We start from the raw sequence: 25,530 nt of genomic DNA, 5'->3' as shown, positions 1-25,530 counted from the left end.
CCGGTCGACCAATTGTATTTTATATTGTAGATACAGTTGTGAATACAAAAAAAAATTTATTGATATAAAAAGAGGTCATTAAAAACTTGGAATGTGACTAAATGAATTTAGAGTTCTGCATACTTACTCAACTTAACCAACAAATTTTGGGCACAATGGTAAGGCACATTGTCATGCCGCTTTATTTGTTTAAAATCGCATTATGTCAATAGGGAAAAAAATAGCATTTGGCCATTGGAATGAAAATGGCAATTTTCCATTGTTATTTAATTTTAAATGGTTTTCATATTAGAAGATATTTTGCCGTTAATGAAATTAATGACAGAAAATAATTTTTTAGACAATGGATATCTATATTATGAAAATTTTAAGCTGTAAAATTGTAGACAATTTTCATCATGTGATCTTGTCTCTGACTAATAAATCAAGACCAGTGTTACATCAAACGATTATGTAAATTCACTAAATTTTAAATCCGTATTTATTTTTGAGTAATAATTTTCATATATAATATCATATTCATGGATACTTTTGCTAGATTTATTTTTGTATCTCGTAAATCATGGAGAAGTTAACCATTGATGCTATTACTGGTGTTACCATAAGTTTTTGTTTACAGAGAAAATCAAGTAAGTTTTGTTTTTCAATGAAATCTAAAACTGAATGTAGGAGAACAAAATGCAGTCTCATTGTTCTTTATATAACATACTATCTTTTGATTATGATTTGTAATTTTATCCTTACGTATAACTCCATTTAAATAAAGATTTATATTTGTGATAGAAGGCCGTATTAGCCTTGCTACTATGCTTTTACCAACTTGCTTAGAAATTCAAGAAATTGCAGCTTTGATAATTCAAGAATAGACTGGAATTGAAACCTTTTTAGGGGACAGCAATGGTGGGGCAAGGACAAGACTTCTATACGTGTTTGCTACTCATGCTTGACTAACTGAAAGAAAAGGCGACTAGATAAGAAGTAATCCACTTCCACAGGGAGAAGACTCTTAATGCTAGGCTGTTATTAGTTTGAACTTTCAACCTGTGGAATTAAAGTACATGCATATGGTTATATTTGCTACTTAATGGTGCAAGTTTCTAGGCTTCTTTCTTGTCTATACACAGTGGAGAGTCCTCAGCTTCAGCTATGTCTAAGAAGAACCAAAACATGGCCAGAAGCCGAATGCCCTCCATGTTTGGTATGTTGTTGTCTTTCTGCACTTTCTTATTTATAACACATAAAAATAGTTTAGTCGCTGTCTCTGTTGAGGTAGCATCTTCTTATGAGCCCACAGATATCTCAATCCTAGATTGTTCCTCATCTGATCTACCATTCCTTATAGACAGAGATGATATTGGTTCCCTTCACGTTCCTAGAACTAATTTCTCTGTCGTCTCGAAATATTATCCCTTGTCACCTGTTTATCATCAAAAACCAAAACTTTGCATCCACAAAAAACCATTCACATATACCTTTCCTGTATCTTCAGGTCCCAAGTTCATTCGACTTCATTTCAATCCATTCTCATTTTCAGGCTTTCATATGTCCAAAGCATTGTTCTCTGTCAGTGTTGCTCACTTCACTCTTCTCAAAACATCCGTTGCTTCATATTCTAAACTTCAGTTACATGATAGTTACACTGTGAAGGAATTTTGTACCAACGTCGATGATGGGGTGCTAAATGTAACATTCACCCCATCACCGGATGTTTCTGATGCATTTGCATTTGTGAACAAGATTGAGGTTGTCTCGATGCCTTCAAATCTTTACATCCAAGAAGCTGTTTCGCTGCCCTTGATTGGACAAGCTTCTCCGTATTATATCAAGAATTCGAAAGCCCTTGAGATGATGCACCGATTGAACATAGGTGGAGAGTTCATTCCTGCACTGGAAGATACTGGCATGTTTCGCAAATGGATACCCGATGCAAGTTTTTTGACAACTGATGGAAGTAACTCGGGTATCGTCATCTCAGATGTTCAAATAAAGCAAAGTTCCAGAATACCAGCTTATGTTGGTCCTACGCAAGTTTATGCTTCCGCCAGGACCGTCGTTGCTGATGGAAGTAATCAAAGTAGAGCTACATGGTTACTGCCAGTTGAATCTGGTTTCTATTACCTTGTTAGACTCCATTTTTGTGAGATCTCAAATAAGGCTAAGGGTGTTGGTTACAGAGTTTTCCATGTCTATATTAAGGATCAAACTGCTGAAGATCAGGCAGATATATTTCTCTGGAGCCATGGAGCAGGTATTCCGGTTTATAGAGATTACATCGTAAATTTTTCAGAACATACCAAAAGGAGAAAAAATCTGTCACTTTCAATACATAATGGAAATGGTTCAATCAGGACATTCAAGCCAGCGATCTTAAACGGGTTAGAAATTTTCAAGTTGTCCGATTCCAACAACAGTCTTGCCGGAACATTTTCATTTGGAATGGCAAAGTACTCAAATCCATGGAGAAAAGAAGGTGCAAGTTATAAAGCTCTCAAAATTTGCGCCCAAATCATGAGTTGCATTCTTTTACTATTTTATCTACCTACTCTTTGGCAAATAGTAGCTGCAATTGATTGGAAAGGGCAGAGAAAAGCTTTCATGCAGTCTCAATCATCTGACCATTGCCAGAACTTCACATTTGATGAGGTAAAGGTAGCCACCAACAACTTCTCTGATGCTTTACTTCTTGGAGCTGGAGGTTATGGGAAAGTTTACAAGGGATCCATTAATGGTGGCACCAATCTTGTTGCAATAAAACGAGCCAATCCATGTTCTCACCAAGGACTAAATGAGTTCCAGACAGAAATTTTTCTGCTATCACAGCTCCGTCACCGCCACATAGTCTCTTTGATCGGATGCTGCAAGGAAAGAAAAGAAATGATACTCGTTTACGATTATATGGCAAACGGCACCTTACGTGATCATCTATACAAGATGAAGAAGCCTCCACTTTCGTGGACGCGAAGGCTCACAATCTGTATTGGTGCAGCTCGAGGATTGCATTACCTTCATACAGGTTTGAAGCATAGCGTTATACACCGTGATGTGAAGAGTACTAATATCTTGTTAGATCAGAATTGGGTGGCCAAGGTTTCAGATTTTGGACTATCAAAAATTGGCCCCAACATGCTAACCCAATCGAACACGCATGTTACTACAATGGTGAAGGGAAGCTTTGGGTACTTAGATCCAGAGTATTACAAGCGTCAGAAATTAACTGAGAAATCAGATGTGTACTCCTTTGGGGTAGTGTTGTTTGAGGTATTGTGTGCCAGACCTGCTGTTCTACAACTGACAGAAAACATGGAGGAAGAGCAGGAGAAGGTAAATTTGGCTGAGTGGGTCATGCATTGTTACCAATCAGGGAGGGTTGATCAAATCATTGACCCGTATCTACAAGGAAAAATAGATCCAACAAGTCTGAGAACATTCACAGACATAGCAAGGAAATGTTTGGGTGAGAAGGGCGGTGAAAGGCCAACGATGGGTGAGGTGTTGTGGAATTTGGAGCAGGCATGGCTGCAGCAGCAGGAGAGTGATTGTTTCCAAAATGATGGCAACTACGGTGTAGCTGACAAGACAACAGCTAATGGATTATCTGTAATCGTATACGCTGATGGAGTACCTCTGCATGGTGCTTCAGATCCCACCCCAGGAGTAGAGTTCTCCGAGATCGTAGCCCCGATCGGGCGCTGAAGAATCCCAAGTTTTCGGCAGTAAGGACTGATTTGTCTTCAATTACAAGTGATAATTCAACAGAGAAGGCTATTGAATGCATTGATCCTTAATATTTAAATAATTAAAATTTAAAAATATTATGAAAGAATAAATAATATTATTAAAAATTTTATGAAAGAATAAATAATATTATTTAAAAGTTTATGAATGGATAAATAATATTTTATCCTTAAAATTATAACAATCAAAATATATCCTTAATCTTTTAAAATTTTATAAAATTATAAATCATATTTGATTCTTAAATTTAAACAGTTAAAATATTTAAAATTTATTTATTTTTGCTCTTCTCGCAAGTGAAATTAGTTGTTTATTTAAATCCATATGTATCCAGAATTTCCCATTTGTATTATTCACAATTTAACATTCTTTTAATCATTAGTTAATAAGTAAGCAGCTTCCTTGGATCAATAATATATAATTTTAATTGGCTTAATAATAAATTTGACCACTAACGTTTGTATGTTTTGTCAAAATGGCATTAATTATATTTTGTGTCTTTTTTGTCATTAACCTTTATTGTTATTTTTCAATATGCTCTTTCTAATGATTTAATAAATAAATTCAATGTTTCAATTTTTCTTTTCTTTCAAAAGCTTTCAATCTTTCATACTTTGTTTATTGAAAAATTGTTCTCTGAGTTATTTTTTAGATAATTATGTTTATTTTCTTTAAATTAAGAGTTGTTTTTAATTTAATGTATGATTTATTTATTTTATTATTTTCTACATGTAATTATCTTATTGGGTTATCTTAGTAATAAATTAATCTCATTAAAAATATTTCACATTTTTTAATGACTTTTATTAAATCTATTAGAAAAACAGATTGAAAAAAGAACAAAGGTTGATAGTCAAGAAATGCTTAAAAGTACAATTAATGCCATTTGACAAAACATGCAAGTGTTAATAGCCAAATTTGTTATTAAAACTTTTAATTTTATGAAAGAATAAATAATATTTTTAAAATTTTTATGAAAAATAATAATTATCCTTAAATTTATAACAGTCAAAATATCTAAAATATTATTTATCCTTAATATTTAAACAATTAAAATTTTATGAAAGGATAAATATTATCCTTAAATTTATAAGAGTCAAAATATTTAAAATATTATTTATCCTTAATATTTAAGCAATTAAAATTTTATGAAAGAATAAATAATATTTTTAAAATTTTATGAAAGGATAAATAATATTTTTAAAATTTTATGAAAGGATAAATAATATTTGATTTTTAAATTTAAACAGTTAAAATATTTAAAATATTATTTATCCTTAAAATTTATTTTTTCTCATACTTATATAAATCTATCTGTACCCAGAATTTACATTTCATCATTCTTTTATTCATTAGCTAGTAAGTAAGTATTTTAGCTTTCTTGGATAAAAATATATATTTTTATTTTTGAAAGAATAAATAATATTTTATTCTTAAAATTAAAATAGTTAAAATATTGTTTATTTATTTATTTATTTTGGCTCTTTCTATATTATTCACAATTCATCTCTTCAGTTAAACATGATTAGCAAGTACAGAGCAGTTGCAAAATATTGAAGTTGGGAAGCACTTGAAGTAGTTAGCTTAACCGGTTATGATTCTGTTGCAATTAGTATTCTGTTACAATTAGTTACAGTTTCTTGAGCCTCTGTTGCTTCTGTTATCTCAGTGTATAAATGCAGACCTGATGTATTGGGCAAATTATGAATGAATTCTATATTTTCTCTCATTTTCTAATAATCATTTTAGCTTCCTTGATTCTCCTTTGAGTGTTTCAGGTTGATTTAGCAAAACTTGAAAGCCAATCACCGTCAAATGTCGATTCCCTGAAGGAGAAGAAACAGCAACTGGGTTGTTTATTATCATCCTTATCACTTTCTCGAGAAAATCTTCAAAAGCAAAAAGTTCTTGAAATATCGATGGAGTCTTCCAGAAATGCCATTGAGGCATCATCCCCTGCTACCTCTCCTCCGGAAAAAGAAACGACTCCTGCTACCTTTCCTCCGGAAAAAGAAACGACTCCTGTTACCTTTCCTCCGGAAAAGGTAACGACTTCTTCTACCTCTCCTCTGGAAAAAGTAACGACTCCTGCTACTGCTACCTCTCCTCCGGAAAAAGTAACGACTCTTGCTACTGCCACCTCTCCTCCGGCAAAAGAAACGACTCCTTCTACTTCTCCTTCGGAAAAAGTAACGACTTCTGAAAAAGTAAACAATTTGGCTTGTATATTTTCCTTTTTTATTTTCCCCAAACATGTGTACCTAAAAGTATAGAAATGAATAAACACATAATTGGTAAAACCTTTGTTTTTATTGTAGAAATCTCCGGTTTCCGAATTTCTCAATGCTCTCTCTCCTATAATGCCATCCAGAGCGAGAGCATCACTGTGTAATCAAAGGCTTTCTGAGTTCAGTTTTCCATCGATTTCTTCATTGGTTAACTCACCACCTCTAAATGTACACCAACGACCAATATGCTTAAGCTTCGTTGAAAGGTGTTTTTTTTTCACTTATAATAGTTTTGGAAGTCAACTAATCACTTTGCTCATAACTAAAGATTGTTTTGTCTATGCTGATAGAGATAAAATTGGTGGGTCAAGTTCAAATGGTCACAACCAAGACGATTCTATGATAAAAAATGGTGAATACTGGGCTCAACATGACGAAACACGTGGTGCTTGTTTCAATGCTTCAGAAGTGACGACTGAAAAAACTAAGGATAACGCAAATGATGGCGTGGTTGAGATTTCCGGTGATGAAAGGTGGCGTAGGATGTTGGATTTTTCATCTAAAAACATCTCGGAACATGTTGAATCTGATGAATTTTTGGAACATGTGAGTCAAGGTTTCGATTCTCAGCCCACTTTCCTTGGTGGAAATCAGGGCATGTCGATTCCGCTCCCATCTTATATTCTACCATTAAACCATCATCCTTTCATTTCACCAGCTGGGGGAGTCGTACCATTAAACCATCATCCTTTGATTTCACCAGCTGGGAGAGTCAGTGATCATGTTGAATGTGATCACCATGGAGGTCGTGTACCAGAAAAAATGGAGGATTCTCAGGAAGTGTCATTTCTTCACCTGCTTAGAAGTAAACAATTTGCTGACATGGTTGACCAACAATCCAAATCCCAAGTTAGCTCAAAAGGAGAGAGGCAAGTTTACATAATATTTTTTACTTGAATGATTTTCACATTGCTTTTTAGCTGCGGGATTTGTTGAATTCAGGAATAGAGAAACATTCCCAGTGAAGATTCAAGCCTGGAAACACTGCAACTGCATAAGATCCAGATGTTTGAAACTGTAAGTTCACATGCTAGATAGAACATTTCACTTGAGTACTATGTTACTCGGACTCAGTTTAAGCATATACCCAAGATCGGTATGTTTAGTTTTCTTCATGTATTTAGAAGAAGTTTGGAACATCATACCCCCAACGTCCAGAGGGTGCTGAAAAAAAGAAAAGAGTTTGGAGTACATCTGTTGAGTTTTGTTGCTTGTTGTGATTGGCAGTTATTGTGAGTGCTTTGCAGCAGGGATTTACTGCGAGAATTGTGCATGCCAGAACTGTTCCAACAATACAGATTATGACGATACTGTTCTTGATACTCGACAACAAATTGAATTGCGTAACCCTCTTGCATTTGCTTCACCTATTGTTTTCCCATCCAATGATTCTCCTAATGTTACTGTAATTATAACTTCTATAATCTTACACCTTTTTCCCTTTAAATTTGTGTAATCCCGTAAGTGTTTGACATGAGAAACTATGCGCCAGGGTCATGGAAACTTGATGAACGCTGGATCACCCAGGCACAGAAGGGGATGCAAATGCAAGAGGACAAAATGCCTAAAAAAGTACTGCGATTGCTATCGAGTATGTTTTAACTTTGTAGCTCCATCATGTGTAATATACACCCTGGCATAGATATGTTATATGACTCTCTAAGTATATGAAAAAGAACTCTTTAAAATATTGAACAAGTCGGTGTTAGACATAAACCGACAACGCTCGAATTTGTGTTTAATAAATGGTTGTAATTACCTCTAATTAATCCGACTGCACAAATATTCTTCATTTATTTTTAGGCTGAAGTCGGATGCTCTGCCATATGCCAATGTGACGATTGTGACAATTCTTTTGGCAAGAAGCTAGGTAATTTCTAAACTTGAAAATGATTGAACATATCTATAATGGACACATTTCTGGATCCTAGGGTTGAAACTAGAAATTTTTTGAGATTGAGATTAAGTCACACATTTTTGTTTGAGCTAAAATGTAATTTCATAATTATATTAGTTTATATTTTCATACATTTTAGAATGATTAAATCAAGATTTCATTATTTTGAGGGGCAAACTATAATTTGACCATGCATTAACTTATAATTTTATAGATTTTGGGATCTAAAGAATAATTATCCCATTTTTGTGGGTGGGGGGAGCAGTGCCCCTGCCTCCCCTCCCTTGTCTCGTACTGAATCCGATGCTCACACCCGATCATTAGTGACATGGACCATTAAGTACTTATTTTTCCTGATTTGAATGATGAATGCTTAAACCCTTGCTGTGATGCTTACATACAAGTATTATATACCCAATTATTAGTGACTAACTAACTTCACCAGGGAGATACAAAATCAATGTTCCGCTCTCATGAGATGTTGAATACAACGCAAGTTATGTCTGACAGCACCTTGGTCGGGACTGCAAATCTGTTTTCATCAGTGTGGGAAAAACTTGCTGATAAGAACCATCTCACCGTATCAGCACATCCTCATTCAAGAGCACATGATATGAGGGACTGTCAAAATGTCTCACAGGCAATCAGAAAAGGGAACTAGCCTTCATTCTCCTCTGCCTTGAGTCCTAAGCAACCATGGCGGAGTAAGGAGAGTGATATATGTTAGATCATGGTAGATAGTTTTCTTGACTACTTCATGGAAACTTCCAACCCCATCAAAACAGTGAAATCTGGCTCGGGTTTGGGCTCTATAATGATGAATGACTTTGGTTTAATTTTGTCTGTTGTGCCTAATAAAATTGTTGAATGCATATCCCTCCAATTATGTTATCTCCATATTTTTCCTTTACATGAACAGAGGCTCCGATGCATATGACCTTTGTGTTCGTGTGTATTTTGTTGCAAATGCCATCCGTTTTCTTTTAAATATTTTGCGTTTATCTCTTACTTTTACACTTTAATTTTGACATAGACTCATTTTTCTAAAGGGACATTTCGTATGGTTTAATTTCATTTATTATAATAGAGGGATTTAAGCTCATTACATAGGAATGTTGAGATAGCAATTTTCTTAGCTGTATTCATGCTTACCTTTCTCCTACATTGTGCGCTAAATATATAGCGAGTGCTCTCATAGGATAAAGCATTTCATATCTCTATATTTTGGGGCTCTTTGCTTATTTAATAATTTAAAAATCCAATTTGCCTAAGCCCTGATTGAATTTCTAAATTGGACTATTTTTGAGGGTTTAGATGGCTTAATTGAGTCATTACTTTTGCATTTTAGCATTGCATGAATTTTGCTGAAAGAACGCTGTAGCAGGAAGGTAGTCTGGTCACATTTGAAAGGTTCACATTGTCCCAATTTTTGTATCTACATACATTCTGATTATATTAGAACTTAAATATTATCATAGTTAGTGACTTCTGCTTCTAATGTTCATTGGTGACAAATTTAAAACAGCAAAGGCAATTGCCTTAGAGAGATGTGCACATGTTGGAGCTTAATCTCATTGAAGGAAAAGTTTTGAGTTTGCTATCTGATTCGCAAAGAGGAAAACTTGTTTAGAAAATATTTGTATGCTTTGCTTCTCCATTCATTTTCTTAACTTTTTTGCAGTTTAAAAACAATAAAAGAGTATTTAAATTAATCATGTTGTTATACACCGTGATGTGAGAGTACTAATATCCTGTTAGATCAGAATTGGGTGGCCAAGGTTTCAGATTTTGGACTATCCAATGTTGTTGCAATAAAACGAGCCAATCCATGTTCTCACCAAGGACTAAATGGGTTCCAGACAGAAATTTTTCTGCTATCACAGCTCCGACACCGCCACATGGTCTCTTTGATTGGATGCTGCAAGGAAAGAAAAGAAATGATACTCGTTTACGATTATATGGCAAACGGCACCTTGCATGATCATCTATACAAGATGAAGAAGCCTTCACTTTCATGGACGCGAAGGCTCACAATCTGTATTGGTGCAGCTTGAGGGTTGCATTACCTTCATACAGGTTCGAAGCATAGCATTATACACCATGATGTGAAGAGTACTACTATCCTGTCAGAAGTTAACTGAGAAATCAGATGTGTACTCCTTTGGGGTAGTATTGTTTGAGGTATTGTGTGCCAGACCTGCTGTTCTGCAACTGACATGCATTGCATTGTTACCAATGAGGGAGGGTTGATCAAATCATTGACCCGTATCTACAAGGAAAAATAGATCCAACAAGTCTGAGAACATTCACAGACATAGCAAGGAAATGTTTGGGTGAGAAGGGCGGTGAAAGGCCAACGATGGGTGAGGTGTTGTGGAATTTGGAGCAGGCATGGCTGCAGCAGCAGGAGAGTAATTGTTTCCAAAATGATGGCAACTACGGTGTAGCTGACAAGACAACAGCTAATGGATTATCTGTAATCGTAGACGTTGATGGAGTACCTCTGCATGGTGCTAAGTTTGCGGCAGTAAGGTCTGATTTGTCTTCCTAGTCCTAGGACTTGATTAGTAAACTAATGGCTTTTAGATTCAGTGGAACTTCAATTACAATGATAATTCAACTGCCTATATATTCATCCAATTCTTTTGACAACAATACTAAAATTCAATTCCTAATTCTTAGTTCAATCTAAGCAAACCTAGTTGGCAATTTCTAAGCCATAATCTCACAATTTCCCCACACACACACCAAAAAAAAAAAAAAAAAAACCCTAAGACCTGTGTTCCTAATCCAAACCTCCAACATAGCATGAACAGAGTCAAAGCTATTTATATAGCAAAAGAACAAAAATGATCAATTCAATCATATTTCCAAATTGCACAAGACATATCATATTTCCAATTCCCAAAATGATGAGAAAAAAAAAGGAAACAATTCATAAAACCTTCAACTCATAGACTCTTTGTTATTAATCAGAAACAACAAAAGTGTAATCACAATTTGAAATTGAAATTGAAGTAGAAAAAGATAGAAGATTACTGGGTTTTGGAAGCTTCAAGCCATGGCATCCATTGCAAGGGGAGGTCTGTTCTTTCGGGGGGGGGGGGGGGCAGATCTTGTATTCATTGCACCACGTTTTAATTGTTCAAATACAAATATATAATTTATCATTTTCATATAATTGTTTTAGAAAATCCAGATTCCCAGAATTTTCATCTCCACAAGTTAAACAGAACTCTTTGGCAAGCGGTACCTTTAATTTGACCAAAGTCCAAAATAAACTAATCGACAAATCTTATCTTAAGTGGATTTGCATCTATTAAAAAAAAAAACCACTAATTTATGTCCTCAGCCTCTCATAATAACACACGCCAACAAACCAAAATGATAAATTATGCTTAAAACCCCTTCAATTTATTTTTCTTTGAAATAAAACATAATGAAATTTGATTCCCTTGTTATAAAGCTCACAATCATAATTCACAATAATAGTTTTTTGTGTAACATTCAGAAAGAAATATATTTCTATGTAGTTAAAATTGTAAGGGGAATGAAATTCCATTGTTATTTGACTTGTCAATAGAATCGTAGGGTGTCATTTGTAAAATGTGAAAAAGTAAGGGACGAAAAAGATGTTTTCCCCCCCCCAAAAAAAACAGGAAGTACTTTTTTTTCCTACTTGCAATAAAATTCGTGACCATGTTGAAACCGAGAAGAAAACAAAACCAGAGCCACCACGTGTGTTAATCAAAAAAGAATATTTCATTCCTATGCTGCTCTTCCCTTTCCTTGTTTTGGTAATTCGATTTTTTTGGGTCTCCAAGACATCTGCCCTTTCTATCCAATCATCGACTTCCCACTGATTCATTCACCCTTGATTTCACACCGTTTCCAAGTAAGATTCGTTAATATTTCTTCTTCTTCTTCTTCTTCTTCTTCTTCTTCTTTTCATTTTCTTAAATCTACTTTTATATGTTGACCTCAACTAAGATTAACCTTCAATACCCAATTCTTAAAAGTGCTCCTTGTCTGAATTTTGATTTTTCTTAGCTTGTTATAAAATGGGCTGTTTCTGTTTTTGCTTAGTAACCAGGTTTATTTGCTGATTTTTGTTGGTTTATTTTGTGTTATTGACTGTTTGCTTCATGGATTGATTTTCAGGTTTTTGTCTATAAATTTATTGATTGAAACTGGAATAGGTACACTTTTTGTATGTGTGTGCATGTAGTTTACTTTCTTGTTAACTTTGGAGACAGCTAATGATTATGCTGGAGAGTGGTGACTAATCTGATATTCCTGCTTTTTTTGGCTGTAAATAAATTGTCTTTTTTATTATGGCGATTTTCTTCCCTTTTTAGATATATCAACTTGTTGGTCAACATGTTGGGAGCTTTTGGTGAAAAATCACTCAAGTTGTTCTTGTTGATTCTTTGCTTATACGAAAAAAGTAAAATGAGTGTATTTCTTGCCCCCTTATGGTTTCCTTTTGTGGCTTTGACTTATTGGTACTGAATTGTAGGCCAGTTGCAAATACTATAAAAATTCATCTTTATAAGGAAAATCGATGTTATGGTTTTGGTTTAGGTTGGTGTTGGGATCCTAGTTTTTTTTTATCTCTTTCCAACACATTCAACATCACTGTTCATATGTGTAGGATTCATCCATGAATAGAGACGGTCATACTTGTCAATAGTGACTAGAATTGTATTGAAAAATGGACGGGAACCAAACCCAAGTGAAGTGAAATTACCGTGATGCTCGCAATGTGCTTTTTCCCGGTAATTTTCTATGTACTAGAAGTTGTTTTGTAATCATCATGTCAGCTTTATATGTATTGTTTCTAGAGATATTTTAGTCATTTATTTGTTTGGCTGTCTATGTTATCAAAGCGAAAACTTGTCTGCAGTAAACTAAGAGTATAGCAATGATTTGTTTGATGAATAAATGTGTAAAATATGTTAGAGACGCTGAAGCAAAGATTGTTGAGTTTCTCGATATCTGGCATTAACAGGCATCTTGCTTTGCTTATTCAGGTTGTTGATATTTAGATATAAAACAGCTGAGAATCAGGAACTTAGGTCTTGCTGCTATGCCTTCATCTTTTCTGGCTCTTACTTCTTTTAAAGACAAGTATTCTACTTCGCCGAGTTCTTTTCAGGTTTCCTCAGGAAGGGAAGTGATGGAGAATTCTGCATCGCTTCAAGAATCTTCCTTAGCTCCCAGCAATGGTACCCTTGGGAATTCGTCTTTGTCCCCTTCCATAGTCACCGACCATATGTGTGCCTCAGCTCTACCACATGTTCAATATTCTCACAATCCCGCATTCATTTCCCAGTCATCAAGGGATTTAGCATCTTTGCCACCACTAGGTGCTTCTTTTTCACAGTCCACAGCTTCACTTATTCACACACAAGGAAATAAGGATGTTTCTTGGAGTTTAGACCGGCTTCAAATGTTTCTCGATTTGCCTGAAAATACTCCAGCTCCAAATCAACTGGTGGAAAGCAGCACCGGTGTCTTGGCATCTGAGGATCACAACAAGAAAACTAATTGGCAGGAATGGGCGGATGATTTGATCAATGTTGTGGATCCAGACTGGAGTAAGATTCTTGATAATACCAATGTCTTAAACCCCAGAGTGGAGGTATGTTCCTAGATTCTATTAGAAGCAGTAGGTGCAGAAATGTCTCGAGCGGCTTTTGATCTTCATTCTTTAATTTCTTTCACATAGCTTCACTAGCTTTGTGATTCTTGAGGTGATACAATTTTGCCACTGCTGCTATAATGTCAACTAATGGATTTTTTTTTTTTTTTACTATTTCGGAATTAGCTATCAAGGCCAAGACTTGTTCATGGCTGAAAACCCCATTACCTTAGCCTTTGGCTTACGTAGATGATATGATCTATCTACCTTATCGATGTACTTTTTCTAGTTTTGCCTATCTTTTGGTTAATGAGAAAACTAAAAAATGTATCAGGTGCCAAAACCTTCTGGAGATATCTCAAAGCAACAGCCTCAGTTTCATCAGAATCAACTTGTGCCACATGGAGAATTTTCTAGCCATGCTTACCCATCATCCACTGCTCCTCCTACAAAGCCTCGTATGCGTTGGACACCTGAGCTTCATGAGGCCTTTTTGGAAGCTGTTAATCAGCTGGGTGGCAGCGAACGTGTGTATTTTCATCTCATTAGCATGTAGGCAAATTATCTGTTTACATCATTTGCTAATTTCATCAAGTAATTTAAACTTACAGGAGCTACTCCGAAAGGCATCTTAAAACTTATGAATGTTGAAGGCCTAACAATCTATCATGTTAAAAGTCATCTGCAGGTCTGTATGTAATCTCGTTTTATGGATCCTTTTTACTTTCTCAAACAATCTTATAAGTTTACTGGAACATTTTCCTGTTCGGAATCCAGAAATATAGAACGGCCAGATACATGCCAGAAACATCAGAAGGTAAGACAGCTATAATACTTTCAACAACATTTCACTGTACTTTCATATTATCATTTTGATTTTTCTTGTTTGTTAAGATGTATAATTTGCTTCTCATTGCAGGAACATCAGAGAAAAGAATCACTTCAATCGAGGAAATGAAATCGATAGACTTGAAGACGTAAGTAACCTTCTCTTTCCTTGTATCTTGAAGTAAAGTTTATCTACCATTTTTAAATTCTATTGAAGTCTCAATTATCTCTGTCTTGAGCTTCGATCTATGATCTGCAAATTTATCAGAATGTGTAGTTTTAGCATAGTGAGATTTGGCACTAACCTCACTTTTCTGTAAGAAAGTTTGAGTATATCTGTATGGTTCTGGCCTTTTTATTTCTCGTCACAGGAGTATAGGAATTACTGAAGCACTGCGATTGCAGGTGGAAGTTCAGAAGCAGCTCCATGAACAACTTGAGGTATGCTACTGGTAACTAAGCATTTATTTGTTTCTGTCACAAACTATGCAGGTTAACTCAAAGCACGGCTATGGCTTCTTACTTATATTATAATAACTTCTTTTCCAAGATTTCACCATGTTAGGGTCTCGGAGCTTTTTATAATTAGCTACTTTAACATTGTTATGTGGAATTCTAATTTTCCCAGCATACCCCATTTCTAATTTTCCAAACAAAGTCATGTTGAACCCTTTTTTATTGAGTTGCTGCAGATCGTTTGCACCCCATGCATCGTTAAAAGCATGGATGTATGTGCTATATAGATGCACATATATTTTCTAATGCCGGTGACATTTTTTCTCCAGATTCAGAGAAATTTGCAGCTACGAATCGAAGAACAAGGGAGGTATCTGCAAATGATGTTTGAGAAACAAAAAAAGGTGGAGGATGAAAAAGGTGGGGTTCCCTCTTCTGCCTCGGATGACCTTCTTGCACCATTACCAGGCTCAAAGCATCCACCTTGCAACAACGGTAAATCAGATTCAGAAGCTTTAGAGCAAGATCACTCAAGAACCGGGATTGGTCCAGGAAATGCTGGCACTAACGAGGACAAAAGCTCCTCAGGTGTAAGCACGAAGCAGAAGATGCTGGAAACAGAATCGACTGTCCATGATGAGTCCGGTTTCTCAGTCTCAAAACGTGCAAGAACAGAGAAATAGCAGGATTCTTAGACTTTTTAACATCTGATAAATAATCTTTTGTAGACAACATATCTCTGCTCCTGGAGATGATGTTGTTAATACAGATAAATATGCTGATAGAAACCAGTTGTTGAAACATTACATCATACATCCATCTTTATGTGTATTTCTCTAACATTTGACCACATGCAATATATTCTTTCATTTTGAAAGAATTGTAAGCTATATGTCATGATCATAAAAAGGTCTTGGGTGGAAGCAGATGAATGACATTTGGTAATAAAATCTTACGAGCAATTTGCCCTTCACAACTGGTTTCTTTTCATATGAACAAAAATGTAATTGCAGAAAATGCTGAGCGCCAAACTGTTTTTATCTTCGATTTTTTTTTTTTTAAATAACAAGGAAACCCAAAAAAGAAAAAGAATTAAAAGGTCATCACAGTGAAACCTAAATGTAAAATTAAAATTATGACGAAGAAATGCCCAAATTAATCTAATAATTAAAGGGTTAATGTTATCAAACGTCCCTAAACTATCACCAGATTTTAAATTTGTCCTTAAACTTCAAAATATTTTTAATTGACCCGGTATTTAACTCCCAAGTTAATGGATATGCCGAGAGAATGATCTAAATTAATTTGATATTGATACCTTGAGTATGAAATTAGAACATTTTAAAGTTTGGGACTAATTTAAAATCCAGGTCATAGTTGAGGATGTATAATGTAATTAACTCATACTAAAATGTAAAATTGTTGTCATCCTAACGTGCTGAACCAAAGACCCTTGAAAATCGAAAACTCTGTCATCTGAAGACAACTGAAACAAAAACAAAAACAAAAAGAAACTAAATTAATTTTCTAGAAACAAAATTGGAAGAAAAAAAAAAAAAGAAACCTGGTCGAACCCGAAATCAAGATAGCCGAAGCTGGAAAGTTTCAGGAGAAGAGAAAGAAGCGGCGGAACAAGAAGAAGATGTTGTTTCAAGTGGGAGGACAAGGGGCTCGTCCCACCTTCTTTGAAATGGCTGCTGCTCAGCAACTCCCGGCTAGTCTCCGTGGAGCTCTCACTTACTCAATTGGGGTCACCCTCTATCTGTCTCTCTTTGCCTTTTTTTATTATTAAAAAAGCACTTTTTTATGTATTTATGGAATACCCATTTTAGTTTTCCTTATTTATTTCTCAAAATTGTTCAGTTTTTCTATAAATTTTGCCTAGAGGGTCAAATCTTGGTTTTTGTGTATATTCTTGTCTCTGAAACTTTTAGAATGAAATAAATTGATTGTTTAAATTAAGTACCTGGGAAACAAGTTTCAGTTTGTTTCAAATTAGCTTCTTTTCTTTTTGTTTAGTGGCATTTTAGATTTATTACAATTTCTATTTTCAGATTGTTGCATTAATTACATTTTTTTTGGCTGCAATTATTGTTATTATAATCGAAGATTAAATACTTTGAGGTTTATTTGTGAATTTATAGGTATTGGCATTGAGAAGGCCGTTCCTTCATAAGGTCTTAGACTATGAAGATGAATTCTTTGCTTTGCTGATGTTGGTTCTTGAGACTCATAGTCTTCGAAATACAGGTTTCCTTCTGCTTTCATTTTCTTTTAGTTTCTTTATTACTTAAATTTCCTTTTTAGGTATTTTTTGCTCAGCATGTATTTGAATCTTCCTATTTTCGCATTCTAGACAGTGCTTTATGTATCCTAGTTTTAGGTTTCTTCGAATTACATCTTTTTTTTTAAACTTTAATGCTCATTCTGATTTCACTACCATGCTTTCATTGTACATATAGAATAATAATCAGTTTTCCATTTTGTGTCTCTGTGAACTGTGGATTTGTTTTTGTTGCTTCTGTGTGATATATGTTGTAATCTATGATAGAAACAGTCTTCAAAAATGTCTGATGTGTTATATATGACTGTTCTTCCTTTCACCCATTGAAATTTATTCCCTTATGAAGATGTGAGTGTTAAGGTTGTAGGGTGTAGGAGAAATAAGCGGAGTCTGAGCCATGTATAGGATCTTGTGATAATGTATTTCATTCTGGGTGTTCTAATGTGATATGGAAAGCTTCTTAAATTTCAAGGCATGACTGAACTCCATGATCTCACTTGTTCAAAATGAGTTATGTAAGATCATCTCACATAGAACGAGCTTTCCTTGTTACTTTTTTAAACATCAATGAACCTTAGCCAGAAGCCTAGAATCGACCAGCTTGTTTGTGGAAGGAAGTTGTAGTACAAGGGCTTTTCCTTTTTTGAGAAAACTTAATTATTTGATGCATAAGCAAAACTATCACTATCAGCCCTTAATGGAATTCAACATCTTGTTAACTAGTTTGTTATATTGGAACCTTAGAACAATGCCCATTATATGATGTTTGCACTGTTGGTGTAAATATTACCTTAATTTTGTTTGTTGTTGTTGGAAGATGCATGTTTGTTTCAATTGATGAGATTCTTTTTTCTAATATACCGTTCTTATACAGATGCTTCTTTTTCTGAGTCTCTATATGGTTTGCGGAGGAGAGCAGCAAAAATAAGAACAAAACAGGCTGATATCCGATCAAAGTCTAATGATGGGATCCAACACTCTAGTCTAGAAAAGCGCCAGAGAGTTCTTTCAGTTGTATTTTTGGTAGAATTCTACATATTTTTTTTCCTTTTTTTTTTTCTTATTAAGATGTTTTATGAACCTTATAATCAAGTAATCTACTGAAGTTATTCCGTATAAGCGATTATATTTTGTCGTAGAAAATTACTTTGTGTATTTACAGCGTGAACTCATTTAAATGCTGTATGACCAACAACCTTTACTAGAGCAGTAGTAACCTCTGATTTGCTATGTGTTTCTAGGTTGTTTTGCCCTACCTTAAGTCAAAATTGCATTCAATTTATAACAAAGAAAGGGAAGCCAGGCTTCAAGCTAGTTTATGGGGTCCTGGTGATGAGAGATTTGAAGATGTTGACTTTGATGAAGCTGAGGCTTCTATTGCTTCAAGAACATCCACAGAAACTGAAGCAACAATAAGAACACGATTGGCAAAGAATATTCAGAAAATTATAGGTGTATGTTATCCATGGCTTCATGCTACCACTGAAGGTGTGTTCAGATCTAAGTTATCATTTTGTACCCCTGTTTTCAAGAAAGAAAGTAATTTATTAATCCAATCATTGTTCATGGACTGCCGTGACCTAAAGTGGTGTCCAGTTAATAGTTAAATTGTGGTTGCTGAGCATGGGGCTTTCTAATATTTATATTTGTAATGATTTACAACATATCTAGTATAAATCTCCATGATGTAGGTTTTCTGATATTTATATTTGTAATGATTTCTTGAAAGAGCTTTGAGGGTCCATTAGCTGTTTTTGACCGTGCATTGGTTGGATCTCAAGTTACATGCTTTAATCTAATCTGGATTATTGTGGTGCAGGACTAACATTTACTTATCAACTTTTATATCTTCTGGATGCTACTGGGTTCTATTCTGTTGGATTACATGCACTTGGGATTCATGTTTGTCGAGCAACGGGGCAAGAATTGGTATTAGATTCAACAATAACTTCTGTTCTCTGCCTGCATGTATTACATTAATATCCATGGAGCAGTATTTGTGTTGCTTAATGCTTTTTCCAAGCCCTATAGACATTCATAGAGATACATGCTTGGTTACAGAAGACCTAAGTGTTGATGATAATTTTATTTATTGTGCATTTTGTTCTTATTTATATTATATTTATGCACACATACTCAGTATACTCATTTTGATGTCAAGGTAGATGGATACGTCTTCTAGAATATCCAAAATTCGAAATCGTGAGCGTGAGAGGCTTCCAGGTCCTCCATGGTTAAAGGTATTTTTCTATAAATATTTTAGTTAGGACTATTGAGATTGTTTTCAAAGATATTCCATCTAACTTTAACTAATGTTATGTTAAATTTAGCATATTGATTAGACAATATAATTCCTTCAGGCAGTACAAGGAGCTTTGCTTAAATGCACATATGCTGTGTTGGACTATGCACAGACCGGTTTAATTGCTGCAGTATTTATCTTTAAAGTAAGTGTGGTTTACTGGTTATTAAATTTACCATCTTTTGTGGTTTATCCGTTTAGGGGTAATATATATCATTGCTATCTAATAACTTTATCTGAAAAACATAATTTATGCAAAATATATGATATTACATTTTCCAAAGCAAAAATCTGTAATAGTTGGACCAAAGGAAACTAAACCAATCAATTGCTTATTTGTTCTAGTCCAAACCCGTGAGCTCTACAATTAAGTTATTGCCATGATGACTTGTAATATTCCTTGATAGATGCTTTTTTAAACTCGTATGAGTTTTTTCTTTAACCTTCATTCACTTTCCTTAAACCCATGCAATCACTGAGATTTGTTATTGATATTATTTAAATCTGACAATTCTTAAAAGTGTCATCCTTTCCGGAGATAATATTTGTGCGTTAACTATTCTATGCCACTTTTTGTTTCTTGAACCTTTATTTTTATGTAACATTCATGCTTTTCTGGAAATAGTAATGGAATTTGCTATGATTTCATTTTCACTATGGATAACCATTGTTCGTGTACAATAATCATAGATGATGGAATGGTGGTATCAATCTGCCGAGGAGAGAATGTCAGCTCCAACTGTGTATCCTCCACCGCCGCCACCACCACCCCCAAAGGTGAAAAATTCACCTCTCTATCTTCTCACACATGGCCATGCAGACAAATGCAAACAAAACCATTCCTCAGTCTTTTGTGGACCATTTTCTTTTAGTAAAATGGAGAATTATGTAGGAGCATGTTTCTACATATGTTTCATTGCATGCATTGTTGGATATTAAACCTGGGATATGTCACCTAGGATATGATGGCATTTGTTTCTTTCATTGTATTTTTCATAAACTATGCAACTATTTGAGGATTTTGGCAGCAGTTTCTATTTATCAAATGTCAGTCTGAACATAGAAGGAATAAGGAGGAGCAAGCTTTTATCACTCTGGTACTCAAAAACCAAATAACTCACTTATCATCTATGCAGGTCGCCAAGGATGGGATCCCCTTGCCACCCGATAGAAAAATCTGTCCATTGTGCTCACAGAAGCGTGCAAATCCATCAGTAGTTACAGTTTCAGGGTTTGTCTTCTGTTATGCTTGTATACACAAGTATGTTTCTCAGGTAAGGCCTTCAAACACTATTTGGTGAACCAAATAAATTCTTTCACAGTTCGCATATGATGATATAGGGGAACTTGCCAAAATGGCTTCATTGATTCATACTTTTTATGAATTCTTTTTGAGCGGCTCCCTTTTGTAGTCTAGTAATATTGAATATATCTTCTTAAATCACCTTCAATACATGGCTTTTCTAAGCAAATGAATATATGTTTTATCTTGTTGATTGAGAAGCAATTTCTCTCTTATCCAACTTCAAGGAGACCCACTTCTTCAAACCAAAGTGTCCCAGCACAGCTATGAAAAGATCTAAAGATTTGTTTCATGCATTTACGGATTTAATTGTTTTTACTAGTTTACAGTGAAATGTACCTTGTATGCATAAATTTAGATCATCCATGTGGATCTTCATCGTTATTTCTATTTAACTTCGTGTAGATTTGTTTTACATGGAAGAACTTATATGGTTTGTTCTGTATTTCTTTGCCACAGTATAAGCGCTGCCCTGTCACATTAATGCCAGCAGACATTGACCAGATAAGGCGACTCTTTCACGACATGTGACATCCTTGCTGGATACTGTGGATGTAAATTAATTCATTTTTATACATTTTCAACAGCCAAATCATCGATAAAAGTAAAGCTGCCAATGCGCAATGAGGGCCAAGACGAACACAAGAAGATAATGTAGGGAATTCCTGTTGCCATTATTTCTGGCGTTCTCAAAAGTTACTTTATATGTAAACGCTTAGATAACTTTGAAACTACAAATATCCTACTATGGTCAGTCACCATAGAAACACTATTGTACACCCCAAAAAAATCCATTTACAGTAAATCTATAATTTCGTCATTAACGTGTACCACATCGAACATTTTTAAAAAAAATTCAAGTATCACGTTTGACCTTGTGATCTGCTCTATTTAGCTCCCCTGTTTCTCAGCCATGTTCTTGCCTGGGTACGTGCCGAAGGGTGCAATGCCAAACTTTGACCGGGATTGATTAGATGATTTACGGGATCCATTCCATGTTTGAGAGGTTTAAAATAGCTCAAATCTTTGAGCTTGGTGTCAAAGCAGATTGTTATTTTCGTGCAAAAATATGTAGACATAACAGGACAGACTTATCATCCAAATAAGGAATCATTTAGAGAATCTAGTCCCGAAGGATCTTCAGTTATTGACTAATTCTAATTCTCGCACAAAGCCAAATCAACTAAAAAATCAAACAACAAAAACTAAAAAGAGCATATAAACAGAAGCATTCATGGGAATGCACTATGCAGCAGAAAATTTATCTCCCAGGATCTCTCATAGTGATGAGACCTACTATACTCCTGCAACCCTGTATCCAGAGCTCTCTCCAACCTTGCTCCAAATGGTATGGCCTTCAACTTCAGTCTCTCTTCCTGCGAAAATAATCATCACTTCCAACATATATATATGCAAAATGTATATATGACACCAACGACAGTCACTTTGTATACCTGAATGTGTCTCGGTGTTCGTTTGCTAGGAGAGCTTGAATCAGTATCTATGTTCTGGCCAGTATGACTCCAATAGCTCCCAACAGTGCCTATGATAGGCGCTTCATCTGGACTCCAGCTCCCGCACTTTCTTGGAGAACTGGATGCAGAACGCTGTTTAAGCTCTACCATTGTTATTGCTCCTAAAATAGGCCTATCTTCATGGCTTCTTGGTGAATTCATCTTCTGGGATATTGCTGAGTTCCCCACTGAATTAGTACTAGCCTTTGAATTCGGTGTGTTTTCAGGTTCCACTAACCAGCTTGAAAGACTTGTATCAACAGCACTTTCTTTCCCTACCATCTTCCCATTGGAACATAGTTTTGAACTTGCAAGCTTAAAACTAGGCTCTGCACTAATCGGTATACCAAAACCTTGCTCTACATTGATGTTCTCCTTTTCTTGAAGATTCAATGGTATGCTTGCTTTTGCTTTCACTTCTTTCCATTGAGCAAGATTTTCTACAGGATTCAAAACTGATTGAACATACTGACCACCCTTATCTTTACCATTTCGATTTAACACAATTGGCATTGGACTATTAACTTCCTTCTCATCTGATTCAACTTCACAAACCTGTTTCCTAGACTCTATTGACAAAGAAAACAGTGACTCAGATGACTCTTCTATTACCAATTGTGACTCATTTTTAGCCTTTTCAATGCCATCATCCTCATTACCATCATCTAAATCATTTATTTCTAAATCCAAATCATTCAATTCATCCTCACTTTCTGCACTGTTCTGATATCTATTGTTTTGAGGCTTAAAAACTACAGTCTCCTCACTCTCCTTCCCCTCATCATTTTTCAACAACTTCTCAGATGATTCAACAGCCAATTCCTCATGAGTCTTCACATACAAATCAAAACTTAACTTCTCTTCACCACTGTTATTCAATAGCTCCCCTAGCTTCTCTCTACATAAATTGACATGAAACAAGCAAATCAACACGTGCATAAACATTAATAATAATTTTCATAAAAGGGCCTGAAACTGGATTGCCATAACTTACTTTTTCACTATAATGGGATTAAAGGGTATCCCAAAATCTTCTTTACTTGATTGAACAGCTTCATTGGCTTCAGGTTTCTGGATGGTACAAATTTATTAAAAAAAAAACCCAAGAATCATAAACCATGAAGGTGAAAAACAAAACAAACCTGATCAATAGAGGAAGTCCCATCCACCACATGCTGGTCTTTTTCATTCTTGGAAGCAGAAAAACAAGCAAAAAGAAGGCAACCCATTATCACCCTAATTGACTTCTCCAAAAAGGTTCACTTTAAAAAGTTCCCTGGTCAAGAAAATAGTCTTCTTGGAGAGTGAAAGAGAAGAGAAAATCAATGGAAAAATAAAATAAAAATAAAAGCCAAAGAAACTGGTCAATGAATTTGAAGAAGATCTTGAAAAATATGACCGTTACAAGGTAGATTCGTATAGGCTTCATTTAAAATCAAGTATCCTACAATAAGGCAGAGTTTTGGCACTGAGATTAATGCAACTGTTGGGCTTTAAAAGAGGAAATGGGCTTTCGCTTTTTCACAATTTTGTATATTGTTTTGTGCATTAAAGAGTTTTTATAGGATTTGTGGGGCAAACACAATAATAATGGGAACTATCTCTATCTACCTATCAAACTCTAAATTACTTCTTCTATTTCTGTTACCATTATTGTTAGAGCTTCCATGGTTGAGGTGGTGTTGGGTCAAGTAAAATATTTAGATTTACGACTTGAAAATGGACTTAAAATTTTGTCAAAATTCAACTCGAATAAAAATGTTAAAATTCGAGCTCGACCCGCCTGTACTAAAATTTTTTATATATAAAAATGAATTTTAAAAAAATAATGAATCAAACACACTAAAAACATTAAAATAAATATTTCCCAACAAATAAAAAATAAACATATATATACTTAAATAACACTAAGATAAGTGCAATTTAACAAGCAAATTCCTTAAATAGTAACAAAATTAATAATAAAATAAGAGTTATACAATATTCAAATAATAACAACAAAATAGTAGCAATATAATAGTGGAATGATAGTAAAATAATGAAAAAATAGTAAAAAAAAAGAGAGTAAAAAACAGCAACAGTATTTTTTTCTGCAAATTCAGGTTGGGCCGGGCCCTAGAAAAAAAACTTACCCAAGGCTCATTCCGTTTAGAAAATGAGTTTTATTTTTTTGTTCAAGTCTATTTTTTGAACCTATATTTTTTATTCAAACCCTCTCACTTTTTGAATGGACATTCAGGTAGGGCCCATGGGCAAGTCTAATTTTGTAGTAACCTTTATTTACAAAATTTCTTTTTCAACTTGTTCTTTTATATATTTATTCATTAGTTACTTTTATTTTTAGTTAAAATATGTTATTAGTCCTTGTACTTTGATCAATTTTGAAATTTCATCTTTTCATTTTAAAATTTTAAAAAATTTAAATTCTTCTAGTTTTTCAATTTAAAATTCAAGTTCAATCATTATCATTGTAGGTAGTTTTTGTTAAAATTTGTCAACTTAATATGTTTATTTTTTGTCAATTATATGCCACATCATATAAAAAAACTTACTATTTTAATGATTAGATTGAAATTTTCAAATAAAAGTTAAAATACACATTTCAATTTTACAAATTCAAGAAATCAATCTAAATTTTCATTTTTTAAGAATTATGTTTCGGAAGAAGTTACAATCACCAATACCAATCATAAACAATAGTTATAGTAAATTATTGAACGAAACTCACTAATAAAGTTAGAACATTTAAATAAAACAAAATACTTACATGGTTGCTACTTAAACCTCGAACTTCAAATTTTCTAAAATCTCTTTCTTATTATGAAGCCAAAATATTATTAGCAATTTTTTAAATTATTTTTAAAAATATATCCTAACCCTTTTAAATATTCTAAAATCTCCCAATATTGATAATGAGAAACATGAGTAGTTAAAATAAATTAAATTTTGATTATTTTATTTTTATATTAAATTTGAGTTTTCAGGTTGGAATTTTTCTTTTGAGTTAAGATTTTCCAAGTTCTTTTTTTCCTTTGAGCTCTTTCTAGATGTAAGTCAATTCTGGTAAGAACAAGTTCGGCCTCGAAATTTGCGACCTCTGCATATAGTGATTGAAGTGGTCGTTGAAAATCAAAATTAATTATGAAAAGAATATTAAATTTATATATTCATACGTATTTAAATAAATAAAAATTCATGCATACCAAAATTAGAAACTCTTGTTTTTGGTGACAAAAAAAAAGTATTTTTCAGTAACGAATTAAACAAATATCTCTTTTT

The 25,530-nt window shown here is 34.3% G+C and overlaps 5 protein-coding genes and 1 pseudogene across 11 annotated transcripts; 5 read left to right on the top strand and 1 right to left on the bottom strand.

The window, feature by feature from the left end:
- Positions 1-853: 853 nt before the first annotated feature.
- On the top strand, positions 854-3,768 carry LOC105804604 (receptor-like protein kinase FERONIA). Its single transcript, XM_012637277.2, has one exon. It carries the CDS (start codon positions 1,147-1,149, stop codon positions 3,691-3,693), a length of 2,547 nt encoding a protein of 848 aa, XP_012492731.1. The 5' UTR covers positions 854-1,146; the 3' UTR covers positions 3,694-3,768.
- Positions 3,769-5,255: 1,487 nt separating this feature from the next.
- On the top strand, positions 5,256-8,909 carry LOC105804606 (uncharacterized). Its single transcript, XM_052623143.1, has 7 exons — positions 5,256-5,942; positions 6,054-6,229; positions 6,314-7,040; positions 7,251-7,428; positions 7,516-7,614; positions 7,827-7,893; positions 8,366-8,909. Exons 1-3 carry the CDS (start codon positions 5,655-5,657, stop codon positions 6,918-6,920), a joined length of 1,071 nt encoding a protein of 356 aa, XP_052479103.1. The 5' UTR covers positions 5,256-5,654; the 3' UTR covers positions 6,921-7,040; positions 7,251-7,428; positions 7,516-7,614; positions 7,827-7,893; positions 8,366-8,909.
- LOC128034742 (receptor-like protein kinase ANXUR1) lies at positions 7,138-10,506 on the top strand (annotated as a pseudogene).
- A 1,129-nt stretch (positions 10,507-11,635) lies between these two features.
- LOC105804607 (protein PHR1-LIKE 1) lies at positions 11,636-15,738 on the top strand. 7 transcript variants are annotated; one of them, XM_012637289.2, is made up of 10 exons: positions 11,636-11,815; positions 12,575-12,698; positions 12,954-12,998; positions 13,079-13,564; positions 13,899-14,091; positions 14,176-14,252; positions 14,342-14,381; positions 14,484-14,541; positions 14,764-14,833; positions 15,178-15,738. In XM_012637289.2, exons 4-10 carry the CDS (start codon positions 13,100-13,102, stop codon positions 15,529-15,531), a joined length of 1,257 nt encoding a protein of 418 aa, XP_012492743.1. In that variant the 5' UTR covers positions 11,636-11,815; positions 12,575-12,698; positions 12,954-12,998; positions 13,079-13,099; the 3' UTR covers positions 15,532-15,738. The 7 variants fall into 7 exon arrangements, with proteins under 7 accessions (XP_012492743.1, XP_052480114.1, XP_012492744.1 ...); XM_052624154.1 differs by having other exon boundaries at positions 12,954-13,289; positions 13,404-13,564; XM_012637290.2 differs by lacking the exon at positions 12,575-12,698.
- A 559-nt stretch (positions 15,739-16,297) lies between these two features.
- On the top strand, positions 16,298-21,618 carry LOC105804610 (peroxisome biogenesis protein 12). Its single transcript, XM_012637294.2, has 10 exons — positions 16,298-16,598; positions 16,993-17,098; positions 18,007-18,155; positions 18,374-18,620; positions 18,952-19,061; positions 19,298-19,372; positions 19,493-19,579; positions 20,125-20,211; positions 20,571-20,708; positions 21,197-21,618. The coding sequence occupies exons 1-10, from the start codon at positions 16,491-16,493 to the stop codon at positions 21,266-21,268; spliced, it is 1,179 nt and encodes a 392-aa protein (XP_012492748.1). The 5' UTR covers positions 16,298-16,490; the 3' UTR covers positions 21,269-21,618.
- On the bottom strand, positions 21,388-23,629 carry LOC105804609 (uncharacterized). Its single transcript, XM_012637293.2, has 4 exons — positions 23,394-23,629; positions 23,246-23,322; positions 22,192-23,149; positions 21,388-22,113 (listed from the first exon to the last, which is right to left on the bottom strand). Exons 1-4 carry the CDS (start codon positions 23,478-23,480, stop codon positions 21,970-21,972), a joined length of 1,266 nt encoding a protein of 421 aa, XP_012492747.1. The 5' UTR covers positions 23,481-23,629; the 3' UTR covers positions 21,388-21,969.
- Positions 23,630-25,530: the final 1,901 nt, after the last annotated feature.

The sequence above is a fragment of the Gossypium raimondii genome, chromosome 11, assembly GCF_025698545.1.
Source record: "Gossypium raimondii isolate GPD5lz chromosome 11, ASM2569854v1, whole genome shotgun sequence".
Lineage (NCBI taxonomy): Eukaryota > Viridiplantae > Streptophyta > Magnoliopsida > Malvales > Malvaceae > Gossypium > Gossypium raimondii.
The sequence above is the reverse complement of the archived record's forward strand: the minus strand, read 5'-3'. Positions and strand labels throughout refer to the sequence as shown.

What these genes read in the sequence shown, in the direction of transcription:
- LOC105804604 (XM_012637277.2), top strand. Translation starts at nt 1,147, where the DNA reads ATGTCTAAGAAGAACCAAAACATGGCCAGAAGCCGAATGCCCTCCATG.
- LOC105804606 (XM_052623143.1), top strand. Translation starts at nt 5,655, where the DNA reads ATGGAGTCTTCCAGAAATGCCATTGAGGCATCATCCCCTGCTACCTCT. An exon ending in AAGTAACGACTTCTGAAAAA is followed by an intron (nt 5,943 to 6,053) that starts GTAAACAATTTG and finishes TTTTTATTGTAG; the next exon opens with AAATCTCCGGTTTCCGAATT. An exon ending in TGCTTAAGCTTCGTTGAAAG is followed by an intron (nt 6,230 to 6,313) that starts GTGTTTTTTTTT and finishes CTATGCTGATAG; the next exon opens with AGATAAAATTGGTGGGTCAA.
- LOC105804607 (XM_012637286.2), top strand. Translation starts at nt 13,010, where the DNA reads ATGCCTTCATCTTTTCTGGCTCTTACTTCTTTTAAAGACAAGTATTCT. An exon ending in CATGCCAGAAACATCAGAAG is followed by an intron (nt 14,382 to 14,483) that starts GTAAGACAGCTA and finishes TTCTCATTGCAG; the next exon opens with GAACATCAGAGAAAAGAATC. An exon ending in AGCTCCATGAACAACTTGAG is followed by an intron (nt 14,834 to 15,177) that starts GTATGCTACTGG and finishes TTTTTTCTCCAG; the next exon opens with ATTCAGAGAAATTTGCAGCT.
- LOC105804610 (XM_012637294.2), top strand. Translation starts at nt 16,491, where the DNA reads ATGTTGTTTCAAGTGGGAGGACAAGGGGCTCGTCCCACCTTCTTTGAA. An exon ending in CTCTCACTTACTCAATTGGG is followed by an intron (nt 16,599 to 16,992) that starts GTCACCCTCTAT and finishes GTGAATTTATAG; the next exon opens with GTATTGGCATTGAGAAGGCC. An exon ending in CAGGTCCTCCATGGTTAAAG is followed by an intron (nt 19,373 to 19,492) that starts GTATTTTTCTAT and finishes TAATTCCTTCAG; the next exon opens with GCAGTACAAGGAGCTTTGCT.
- LOC105804609 (XM_012637293.2), bottom strand. Translation starts at nt 23,480, where the DNA reads ATGGGTTGCCTTCTTTTTGCTTGTTTTTCTGCTTCCAAGAATGAAAAA. An exon ending in GGACTTCCTCTATTGATCAG is followed by an intron (nt 23,323 to 23,393) that starts GTTTGTTTTGTT and finishes TGTACCATCCAG; the next exon opens with AAACCTGAAGCCAATGAAGC. An exon ending in GAACACCGAGACACATTCAG is followed by an intron (nt 22,114 to 22,191) that starts GTATACAAAGTG and finishes TTATTTTCGCAG; the next exon opens with GAAGAGAGACTGAAGTTGAA.